The sequence below is a fragment of the Trachurus japonicus genome, chromosome 16 (assembly GCF_045865225.1).
Source record: "Trachurus japonicus isolate A0001 chromosome 16, Traja_1.0".
Classification (NCBI taxonomy): Eukaryota; Metazoa; Chordata; class Actinopteri; order Carangiformes; family Carangidae; genus Trachurus; species Trachurus japonicus.
The window spans coordinates 6331062-6343195 of record NC_140922.1 but is presented as its reverse complement, the minus strand read 5'-3'; the positions used below and the strand labels follow the sequence as shown (position 1 = coordinate 6343195).

Sequence of the window (12134 nt, the reverse complement as noted above, 5' to 3'; positions counted from 1 at the left end):
GAGAGAGAGAGAGAGATGAACACACATGGGCCCCCACTCGTTTTTCTTTTTTTTTTCCCTGCTGCAAGCGCCCCTCCAAGACAGACAGATTTCATTTGGCGCATCAAGCAGATGCATCTGGAGATTGCTCTGTCTCTCTCTCTCTCTCTGCCTGCCTCACTCTCTCCCCCTCTTTCATATTCTCTCTCTCTCTCTCTCTCTCTCTCTCTCTTTCTCTCTCTCCTGATTGTTCTGATTAGTTAATTACTTTATACAACACATCTGCTGGATTGATGCATGAATTATACATCAGCTGCATGTGGCGACTATTATTTCGTGTTACTTCTACCTTCCTGGCTCGTGCTCGGCAAAACAATTTAAGGTGTTACTGGCTAGATTTCTGCGGCATTCGGTGGGGGGGGGGGGGGGGTTGGTGGTGGTGGTGGTGGTGGTGGTGGGTGGGGGAAGGGGTTGGGGTGATTGGAAGGATGGTGTGGTGGGGAGGGGGGAAAAAAGGGGGACAAAACAAATACAAAACAATAACAATACTGACAACAGAATACAGCACAAATCCAAAGCAGATGTATAGATATCAGAGAGCAGGCTGCTGCTGCTGCTGCTGCTGCTGCTGCTGCTGCTGCTGCTGCTGCTGGTGGAGTGTGAGTAAGAGCAGAGATGCAGCTTCACCTGAGGCACTTGTTTCTGGGTTTGCAAAATACATACAGCGGTGAGGGTGAGGGTGTGGAGCCAGCTCCAGCGAGAGCGCCCAGTTCGCTCTGGATAACACTTCACGTGTGTAAGACATATGTTCCAATGTGTTTCACATTGCAACATATCGCTGAATTACTTTTCGTTAAACCTGCCTCGACACTTGACAAGTGAGAGAGATGGGAGATTGAGCGAGAGGTGATGAGTGCCCATTGTGTGTGTGTGTGTGTGTGTGTCCATAAATCTGTCAGTTGGTGTGTTGGAAACATTACGAGCGAGGAGGAGGAGGAGATAACGGTGGAATAGAGAGAGAGAGGGGATGCGTGCGTGCGACGCTAACATCTGCTTGTAGGAAAACACGCAAAACAATGGATTTTCCAGAACACCTTAAACTGCTCCAGCAGCTAGAAAAAACCTCTGGGGAGAAGGAAGTGAACACGAGGAGGGAAGGAGAGACAGACAGGAGGAGAGAGAGACGGCTATCCATGCAATAAACACACACAACCTTCTGTATTTTGGCTGGTGGACGTGTGTGTGTGTGTGTGTTTGGTGGGTGGATGGGGGGAAGAAAAGAAGGAGAGAGGAGAGCGATGAAGGAGGGAGGAAGAGGCAGAGTGGGGGGGGAACAGCTCTCCAGAGGGTTGCAGAACACTGGGTTAGCGTGCAGCTGGCACCAGCCTCCACACCAGCGCCGCTCGGCTTGTTTGTGTGTCCGCGCGTTTGCGTGTGCACGTGCTTTGTGTCAATGAGCGCATACCAGCCTGTTTGTGTCCGTGTCTATAAATGCCAGCGCGTCCCCCCCTCGCCGTGTGTGTATAAATACGACGGAGCCTCACACCTACAGAGTAGCATTTAGCATACAATATGGTGAGTGACGGCGGGCGACGGGGAGCGGCGCTCGGCGTGAACAAGGTCCTCTGTATTATTAGCTGTTGTAGGTTTCAGAAGGAAGATATTAATGTTCCACTTCGAATAGCCGCCGCGGCCTGGTTTATTCATGGCGCCGTTTCAGGTGAACAACCTTGTCTTCATCTGCTGCAGACGCTTTTAGCCGCGCGACTCTCCGGTTGCCCACTGCCACGTTCATTTTTGTTTTTTTATTATGTCAGCGCTCGCTTTAAAAACTCTTTATTATCAAATTCCTATTCAGTTTGATGCATTAGTTAACGTCACTCTCTAGTTTCATTTAATGCTGCAAAACATGAATCTAAATCTTGATCTGGATCAGTCACCACAGTGCGAGCTAAAGAGTTAGCACAGGATGGGTTTGGTGCAGAGGGCATCAGCAGACTGGTATCAGCCAGTGTGTTGCATTATGTGTCATTGCTATAACCCTGCCTCTGTATGGATAAAAGTGATGTACACATTTTGTATTGGTGCACAATTTAAAGGTTTCTCCTCAAAGCCTGGAAATGTGTGTGTGTGTGTGTGTGTGTGTGTGTGTGTGTGTGTGTGTGTGTGTGTGTGTGTTTCTTACCTGTGCAGCTGGATCTTAAGCGTGACCACGTGGTAGACGTCCTGCAGCATGTCGGCCACTGTGGCGTCCGGGGCGTCTGTCACGTACGACAGCGGGACAGGGTTCCACTTCCCCACCTGAATCATACCTGAATGACACAACACACACACACACACACACACATGGGTAAACAATACAAAAGCACACCAAAGAACATGTCAAACGGCGCCTCACTGACTCTATTTCAAAACAGTAGTGAATGAAGCCACAGGTAGCTGATACACACAGACCTCAGTCATCACAACACGCACTTAGACACTGAATCACAATAACTTTGCGCAGGGTATGTACAGGAATCTGGAAGTTAATTTTAATACCTTTTTAAGACTTTTTCAAGACCATCTCAATATTTTTTAATACCTCACCACCACTTCAAGCTGTAACCATTTACATCAGTGACACTTGTACGGTAACAGTTTTAGTTTGTGATAAAGACTATTATGACCACTATGATACAACAGAATTCAAAATAGGACATCATGTGACATATGGTGCGCTCTGGCGCTCTCAGAGACAATTTACCAACGTACCCACAATAGCCTAGTTTTTTATAGATCGATAGATATATTTGTTTTTTAATAAAACAAATAAATTCACACACTTTCACAATGTTTTTTAGGACTCAAACTCTTGGACAGCTAATTCAGAAAAAAATACCTTTAAAATTTAAGGCTTTATAAAGTTGTGAAAAGACTTTTTAACACTTTTTAAGGGTCTTAAAGGTATAATGTGTAGGAATTTCCCCCCATCTAGCGGTGCGGTTGCATATCTGAACGTATTCTTGATGTTGCGTTCATGTGAAATCGGGCGGACGTCAGACAGACAACAGACGCTGCATGTAACAGGATAAACAAGCGTCTATGTAAACAAGTGGTCCGCCAGCACGAGGCAAAACAATACAGGCGTGACAGTATGTTGTCATGGTGATGTCGTATTGTTTACCTGACCCACGTTTTACCGTCTTTCTCTCGTAGAGTAAAATGACATCCGGTTGGTTTGCCGACGGCCGTCTGCCTGACTGCACCTGAATGCAACACCAGTGCCTCCTCTTCCTCACACTACACAGTGGTGACAGTTTTAACAGGCGCTACCTGGAAAATTTTCTCCCCGAGCCGACAGCTCCAGTGAGTTTCCGTGGTTACCTACGGTCACGCCGCCACTCAATGTAAAAAATGGCGATGCAACATGGCCTCGGTTCGGTGCGTCGCACACTTATGTATTTGTAACGACTTGTAACAACTCATTCTAAGGTACGAGAAAGCTTTCATTTGTATGTGGGTGTGATTCCACTTCAGTGAAATAACATATTTATGAAAGACATATTTGATTTTTGCTTATAAAAAGCCAAATAAGTTACATACTGGGGCTTTAATTTTTCCAAAATTGATTAATCACCTTTTAATACTTTTCAAGACCCCGCGGATACCCTGTGTGCAGGAATTTCTCCAGACACTATCTTGAAAAAAACAAAACAAACTCCAGCCCACACAGCAGGAAGTGAGGAGAGAGAGAGAGAGAGAGAGAGAGAGAGAGAGAGAGAGAGTGCTCATGGGAGAGGTGAACCAGGATGTGTGTGTGTGTGTGTGTGTGTGCTGCAGGGTGATGGACAGGCTATAATAAAGAGCACCCTAAGAGGCACCTTGAAACAGCCTCCCTCGGCCTGCGCGCGCTCAAGTGCAATTAGCCGACCCTTTCTTCCACCTGCCCCTCCCACCTACTGAGTCACCCAGTGTGTGTGTGTGTGTGTGTGTGTGTGTGTATAAATATATGCACTATGAGTGTGCGTCTGCGTGTTTGTGTTTATATATACACAGAATGGCCAACGTGCATGTAAACATTCTGACGGCTGAGCTTTTGCGTTGTGTTCACACTGTGTGGGAATGTGTGTGTGTGTGTGACCCCAGAGAGACTTGAGCATCTCCTGTCTGGGATCAGTGTCAGGATGTGTTACTGTGGCTTCAGATCTGCTGCCGCCGGTCGGCTATTATGGTCACAGATTGTGTGAGTGAGGCTTATAAAACGAGTGTGTGGATGTGTGCACGGGCAACGGCATGTCAGGAAAAAAAACGCTGCAGAGACGACGTTAATGAGCATTAGAGAGATAAAGCAGAAGAAGGAGAAAAAGAAGAGAAAAAAACATGTGGCAGAGCAGTGTAGGGAAAGGAAGAGATGGCGATGAGCGAGCCGTTACCTTTGGCCTGGGCCGCCGAGCTGTGGGAGTAGCCCAGCGACAGCAGGGCCATCTCAATCAGCTGGTTGAAGAGCATGTCCTTACGCACCAGGACGAACTCGGCGTGCTCCTCCTTGCTGTCGAAGTCCATGGGGTTCTCGTAGTGCTCCACCACGCAGAACACAGGCAGCATGTTGCCTGAGGACACCGACACACACACACATGAGTGAGAACTGGAACTTTGAACTTCAGTTATCTATGTTTTTCTTTCTTTTTTTTTGCAAAAAGGATGAGTTGAATATTTGGTGGTGATGATGAAGTTACAGGGAGGTTGAGTGTCGGGGGGATTATGAGCCAGTGAGGAGATAGCTGCTGGAGTGCAGGGTCTGGACACGGTTTGGACATTTCTCATCTTTTATAGGACAATTTCCTGTCTCAACTCTCACCTCTCAGTCTCAGTGACAACCTCTGAGTCATCAAACCAACCCTAACCTGCACTATTTCACAAACTGAATTAGTTTAGCCTTTTTTCTCTGTTTTTTTGGAAAGGCTCTCTTTATTCTCGTAATTCCCACGATCTTCCTCCAGAGTTTTTCAAAGCTTTTTATTAACTGTTGGAGGATTGTTGTGATTATCTTCCAGGAGATATTGCACAATGGCCTGCAATGACTGTTGTGATTCGTGTGTTTAATAAGAAAATCTACATATTACAGATATGTAGCAGCCACACACGCACACATACACGGAAAAAAAAGAAAAAAAAGAAGAAAATCCCTCAACTCCTATGTCTCCTTTTGGCACAATAAACTGTTTATTCGCCGTCGAGGTGCTGGGATCACATTAGCCCTTTCCCTCTGCCTGCCAACCCAAAATCATCTTCCCATGATGCAGCGCTTCAAATCCCGAGCCACCTCTGCGCCCTGAGGTTTACAACTCTGTGTCAACAGTGGCTCTGCTGTTAGGTGGAATGAGCAATCCTTGTCCAAAGACTGACGAATGTTCAAGGGACCCACTGTGCAAATATCACCCAATGTGCCATTTCTGCTAAAATAACATCTCTGAAATTTAAGAAAGTTTGGGGCCGTGGGGGCGGCGTGGCCTTTTGAAGCCTCTGTCTGAACAAAAAAAAAAAAAACAGCTGCGGAAAGTCCAGATTCTGTTAGAGCAGGGTTGATGAGGACACTATCTATAGCTTACAGTGCTTGGAGCACCCTGCGTCCATGGGGTGGCCTGTTGCCCTACTTTCTGGCTGTCTCCACTCTAATGCCACCTGGACACATTTCTGTGCATTTATTGTCCTTGCTGATTAGAATGATTCACATTCTAATATTTTCCGATCCCAGGCATTCCAGAAGATGCGCACGGCTCTGGCAAAACAATCAATAAGCCGACAGATGCCAGGGAATGTGCTGAAAGAGCTGCTTTTCTCCTCCCCTGATTTTAATAGATAAAGATCTAACAATAAAGACTGCTGTGTAGGTTCATTTGGGGGATCAATACTGGCTTTGTTTCCCAGGGAGCCCAGAGAGGGCTGCTGTAAATATTGTTTCGGGCTCGGACACAATGCCCACTGTGGGCCCTCTGCGAAGCCTCCGTGGCCGACCGCCCACCTCCATCGGGCTGCTTCACCCTTTTTCCTTTTTTTTTTTTTACCCAGGAAGAAGCTAAACGCGCTGATGAGAGGGGAGGGGGAGGAGGGAAAGGCGATGAGGAGGCTTGGAGGAACAAACGTCGTAGGAGGGCCAAGAGAAGCGGAGATGATGAAGGTGAAAAATTAGGCTCTCTCAGCTGGAGCGCGACGTGTAGATTAAAGGCGCAAATAAGAGAAACGGCCCATCTGAGGACACTCACACAGCCGCATTCCACGAGTTCCTCAGTCCCTCTTGCCCAAAGAAAACCCAACCAGCCAAAAGAACAAACAGACGAGCCTTGGCGGCCAAGTGCCATTACAACTCCAAACCTGCAGGTTTTCAAACTCATTTCCGAGCCACTAACATAAAAAATAAATAAATAAATAAAAAACACACACACACAAAATCATAAAAAGGTTCATATTTTCGATAGCTTTGCCCGGCGTGTTTTTCACGAGATGACACCAGTTATATTAAAAAGCTATGTCATAATCTCAAAGTAAAGGCTCCCTTTAAACAGCAATGGCTCTTAAAGGACTGAAACTTCCCCTTAATAAACAAATGCGGGCGCAGGAGGGCTGCGGCTGGAGAGAGGAGCAGTGACACAGCGTTATGCAGCACGACACAGGAATAATTCTCACACTGTTTCTTCTATTAGCTATTGTCTGGGCAAATAAGTGGGAGTGTGTGCGCTATCTGTGTGTGTGTGTGTGTGTGTGTGTGTGAGAGAGAGAGAGAGAGAGAGCGAGAGAGAGAGAGAGAGAGAGAGAGAAAGTGAGTTTGCTGAAATGACTACAGAAGCACTGTAAAAAATAAAAGGTTTAAGAGTTTTGGAGTGCATGTGGGGGGGGTTTGTTGTATGTGGAAGATGGTGACTGTGTGTGTGGGAGGGGGGCTATTTAAACTGTATTCAAATAGATCGTTTATTCTTCTGTTACTCACACTTGCAAAACTTTGCTCAACTATATTTCACAGCTAGTCTGCATCGATGACAATTTTGTCAGTTATTTGATCGATTAATTGTTCATTTCAACTATAAAATTTCAGACTTTTTTTAAATGATTACTCTCATCACTGCCGTTTATTTTCTCTATTAACTGTTTTGTCCACAAAAACTGTGAAAAACGTCCAATTTCCAAACAGTTCAAACTGCAGTTACTCAATTATTTGTCACAATAGTCAAAGAAAAGCAGCGAATCCTCCTGTTTGTACATATGTTGGATTGTTATTTCATTCATTTTCTGTTAATCAACTAATCAGTTCATCGACCACTTGCTTCAGCTCCAATCAGAAACAGTGACGAGTGTCACTTGCAATTTCCAGAGTTTCCAAATCGACTGTTCTGTGCAAACCACAGAAATGTACAGTCATATGTGCTGTCTGTCATTTTTGCTTAGTGGGTGACAAATCTTAAATCAAAGAGAGCTGTTGTTGTTGCTGCAGCGGATGATGAATCAAGTCATCATGTGTCTGTGCCTCTTACCTCTCTTGTGGCAGGTCTTCAGCAGGTGGCCGGTGGGTTTGTAGGGGACCCCGGCTAATTTGGCCCCGGTGCTGCCCAGCCTGGCCCGGCCCAGGGGGCTGCCGTTCTGCTCCAGCCGGGGCAACTTGGCCGGCGGGGCCTTGGCCTCTGCCATGCTGTTGACCAGCTCAGAGTTCTCCTTGCCCAAACACGCCTCGCTGAGATGTTCCATCATTCTCAGCACCTCTGCTCACTATCACCTGGGGAGACAGACAGAAACAGAATGGGTTGAGCTGTCAGCCGAGATATGTGTGTGGCATAAAAGCGGCACAAAGAAACGAGCGGCTGCGAAATCTTTTAAGTTGATATCAATGACATGTGAAGACGTGAAGGGACGTTTTTATAGAGCAAAAAATGTGCTTTAAGTAATTGAGACCTCTGAGAACAGACCCATTACGGCAGTAACTGTCAATTCGCTTCAGTAATGACGACTCGGGCCGCCGTGACGTTTTCGTGCCACTGTAATGTTCCCATTTTTCAACGCATGTATTATGTATGGCTGTCCCGCTAGAGATTCCCATGCGAGAGGGGGGCAAACAAGCCCCGGTTTTAGTGCAAACACATTAATTTGCTGGGAGATTCCACTTGAATGAATACAGTGCAGTTCAAGGAACAAGGTTCTGCTGCTGCGCCGCACGCAGAGAGGGGGAAACTAACGTAATTCAGTTTCTGAGTCACTTCGTGTGACTTCACATTCATGGCGCAGCTTGGGAGGAAAGGGGAGGCGAAAGGCCGCAACGTCATTTCACTGTGACTGACACAGACACACACACACACAATCTGTTACATGTCTTTACAGGTGTGAACTTCACTTTTTAGATTTTGCAAGCACAGAGAGAGCAGAGAGCTCAGAGCCATTGCAGGCAATAAGTTTACAACTTATTATGAGAAAGTTTAAAACAGACAGTTGCTGACTCACTATGGTAGTGATCAGAAGTTAGAGCGAGGGAAGAAAAGTCAAGACAAGAGAGGAATAGATATGAAGGAAAGATGGGAGTCTTTGCCCACAGGTGCTTTAGTGCCCAGACAGAAAGCCACTGACTGAGGCTGACAATTAATACATTATTGAAGCTCCCTGGGTAAACTTTTGTGGTTAGGCACCTGATTAGTTTGATGCTTGACTAATATAGAAGAGTTCATTTAGACAACTGGAACAGAAAAGTAATTATAGGTGGAGCTGCACTGCATACAGGTTAACGCACGGCGCTGATGAACATGAACTGGAATGCTGTTATCAAAGAGTGAAAAGGGCAAAATCATCCACCCCCACGCAAAAGATCATGAACTCCCCCATTCATAACATGCAATGAGGCAGCTAATTCCCCACAAATAGGGGGGGGTAGTGGTGGTGGTGGTGGGGGGGGGCAAAGGAATCCAGACCCGGATACAGTCCGGATCCAGGTCAGGATTTTTTAATGACCTTTTTAAAAAATATACACAAATATACCATAGAAGCCATAGGAGGACAAGTTAAGTGAGACCAACCTGAACCGCAGCACTTGAGCACCGGGGAGCATAGGCTACAGCAGCCGCCTGCAGAACGAGTCTTCAAGTTTGGACAGGGCACAGAAAGACAAAAAGAAAGAAGAAAACCCCAAAACAACTCTTCTTCTCTTCTTATCTCTCTCTACGTGTGCATGACAGCAAATGGTTATTTGAAAAAAAAAAAAAAGGAAAAAAAAAAAGGAGAGGGAGAAAGAGAGAGACAAGTCGGTGTTTGGAGCTCCTGCTCCCCTCCTCAGAGGTCTGACAGGCGGTGCGAAAAAACAACAGCCCGGCGGGGTCTGTGGAAGAGACGGCGAGGTCGAGATGGACCGTGATAGGCGAACATTGGTAAGCGGTTATGTTGAGTGAGTGTGTGAGTGTATGTGTTGAGCGAGTGTGTGTGTGTGTGTGTGTGTGTGTGTGTGTGTGTGTGTGTGTGTGTGTGTGTGTGTGTGTGTGTGTGGTGTCCGTGTAGCCCCTAACGTTAGCTAATTCCGTCCAACTGGAGGAAACAAACGGCAGCGGTAACCGTTAGAGCCGGCGACATTGAGCACGAAGTGAGCGGTTAGCCGCCGCGTCCATCGGTTACAAGTGAGGGCGACTTCTGCTGTAGTTCGCACCACAACATCCGAATCGCTGCCTCGGCGGCGGACGGACGGGCAGCAGCCGTACAGTACAGGCAGCAGCAGCAGCCGGTGGAGACCAAAGCACCTCGGACACTGTTGTAATAATAATAACCGCCGCCGAGACCTAATAAACCCTCGCTGTGTATGTTCACGAGGGGGGACTAACTAACGTACATAAAAATAGCTTAACATCGGCTTTAGCTAGATTTCACTACCGGCTGAGACTGACTGACTGACTGACTGAGAGAGAGAGATAGATAGATAGATAGAGAGAGAGGAGGAGGAAAAATAATAATAACAACCGACTGTGTGATCTTGCTATCGCGTTTGGAGGCGATGTGGAGACGATATGCGGACAGTCGAAACAGGTTCGCCAAATCAAACAAGGAGAGGGGGGTCAAAAAGTGCGCTTTACTTTCCGATGTCGAGCATAAATAAGGCTTGCTGTGGATGCATAAGAAGAGAGCTGCCTGCTGCGATAGTAAGAGTAGGAGGTGTCCTGTTGGCTGGGGATTGGCGTCCGGACGGAGCTCCTCTTTCTTTCTATCTCCCTCTCTGTCTCTCCCCCTCTCACTCCGTCTCTCTCCCTCTCTGTCCCCATTAAATTATTAGTTGTATTGACTCATCACTCCCCCCTCTCCTCTCCTCGCTGCTGGTGCTGCCGCTGCCTCTGCTTTCCCTTTCTCCTCCTCATTTCAAATGGCGTGGTTAGAAGGGGTAAAAAAAAAAAAATAAAAAAAATAGAGGGGGGGTGGGGGGGTGGGGGTAAAACAGAAGAAAGGAGGAGGAGGGGGTGTATGTGTGTGTATGTGAGTGTGAGGGGTACATGGAGTGCGAGAAAGAAATAATCCGCTGTTATTTCAAAATAAAATACAATTAAATAAAAGAACAAAGATGATTACTGCGCAACGCGGCCCGAGAAAGTCCTGGTGGAGACGAATAAAGTGGAGAAAGTGGACAGGAGGGGAACACACACACACACACACGCGTGTGTGCACTTGCATAAGCGCACACACACATGCACGTGGACACGCGCGCGCACCAATACACACACAGCAGAGAGGAACGGTGGTGCGATTTCCGGCTGTGCGCGCAGGAATTTTTAATCAGCTTGATTAGAGTGAGGCGGTCCTGCATTTATTACAGGCTAACACACAGATGCTCTAACGCACGCGGGCGCGCGCACACACACAGACACACTAGATACCCTAATTTATGTTTTTATTTTATTTAACTTTGGCTCAAATTTACGGTATAGTTTTATTCATATATAAAATATTCCACATGATGAGAAGTGAACTATTGGACCCTGGCTGGATGTGATCAGTAGGGAACTCAACACACATGTTACATGAACAGGCACTGTGCTAACTCCAAGACCTCCAATAACTTACATCTGTTTGTACAATAAAAGGGAACATTAGTGTGTGCAATCAGAATATAAGTGTTATGACAAAAGTAAATATTAGACCTGTTTCTTATATGCTGTGATTAGACTACTGATATTAAAGGGTAAAAACGTGATTAATAGCTTTACTCTAATAAAAAAAAAGTTATGTCAATTCTAAAACAATAAATAAAACACAAATGTTGATAGGTATTCATATGCATAAGACCACATTATAGCACTAATATACACTCTTATTAATAATAATAATATATATCAAGTTGAAAGGATTTCTCTGTCTAATATTTGGCTATTGGATTGTAAATATACAGATATACTGCCCTAATATAATCACCAAACAAACAAAATTAAATGAATGCTTTCCCTATCATTGTCATATTATAAGGTCAATTTGAGAACAATTAATGATGATGTATCCATAAAAAAATAACAACAAGAAGATTGACGCATGACTAGAAAAGTAGTTTAACCACTTAACGTTGCAAATAAATTGTAGATTTTGATGGGATGTCCTAATGGCACATCTATTAGTGTGTGTTAAAAATAAGAACGAAAAGAGGAGTGCCACCCCTCGTCCCAGCAGCCAGCTATTGTACTGTTATTGTTTCACAGATTTTACCTCCATAACAGGTCATAGCGTATTATGCCAAAATGGATTATACAAAAATATTAGACAAGCTAATCTCTGTTGATATTGTCAACAAAACCCTGAACTGTCAAAAGTGGAGAGAGAAGTGAAAGGAGGAATGTAGAACGACACAATCTCTGGAAACAATGGCCCACTGGAAGGTTTTCTCGGTCTGATGTGGGAGCTATTGTTATTATTGTAATTATTTCATGAACCCTTCCGTGCTGGCAGGCTGTGGTGTTCCAGAGCAAACTGCAAAAATATCAGACGAGGTAATCTCTGTTGATATTGTCAATATGAGCCTCATATGGTGTTTGTACCTAACCTTAAGGTGCATGGCCTAATAATAACGGTCTCACTCTGACATTGTGAGCAAAGGACAGACTAATATCTGGTGGAGGCATTAACTACACTGCAATGCTGTCTGTCACAGTGAGATGCAGGTTGTATTTAGGTAGGGT

The 12134-nt window shown here is 45.6% G+C and overlaps 1 protein-coding gene across 15 annotated transcripts in view; it reads right to left on the bottom strand.

Annotated features, from left to right (window-relative positions):
- Positions 1-12134, bottom strand: part of satb1b (SATB homeobox 1b) — a 63478-nt gene that overhangs the window by 41569 nt on the left and 9775 nt on the right. For 7 of the 15 annotated variants that reach the window (XM_085803552.1, XM_085803551.1, XM_085803556.1 and 4 more), the window contains 3 exons: positions 7488-7726; positions 4395-4571; positions 2165-2291 (listed from right to left, as the gene is read on the bottom strand). In XM_085803552.1, the coding sequence (XP_085659678.1) occupies positions 2165-2291; positions 4395-4571; positions 7488-7701 (518 nt within the window). In that variant the 5' untranslated portion in view covers positions 7702-7726. Of the gene's footprint in view, positions 1-328; positions 380-2164; positions 2292-4394; positions 4572-7487; positions 7727-9011; positions 10318-12134 lie in introns of those variants that run through there. The other 8 variants (XM_085803548.1, XM_085803550.1, XM_085803554.1 and 5 more) reach the window with 4 other exon arrangements.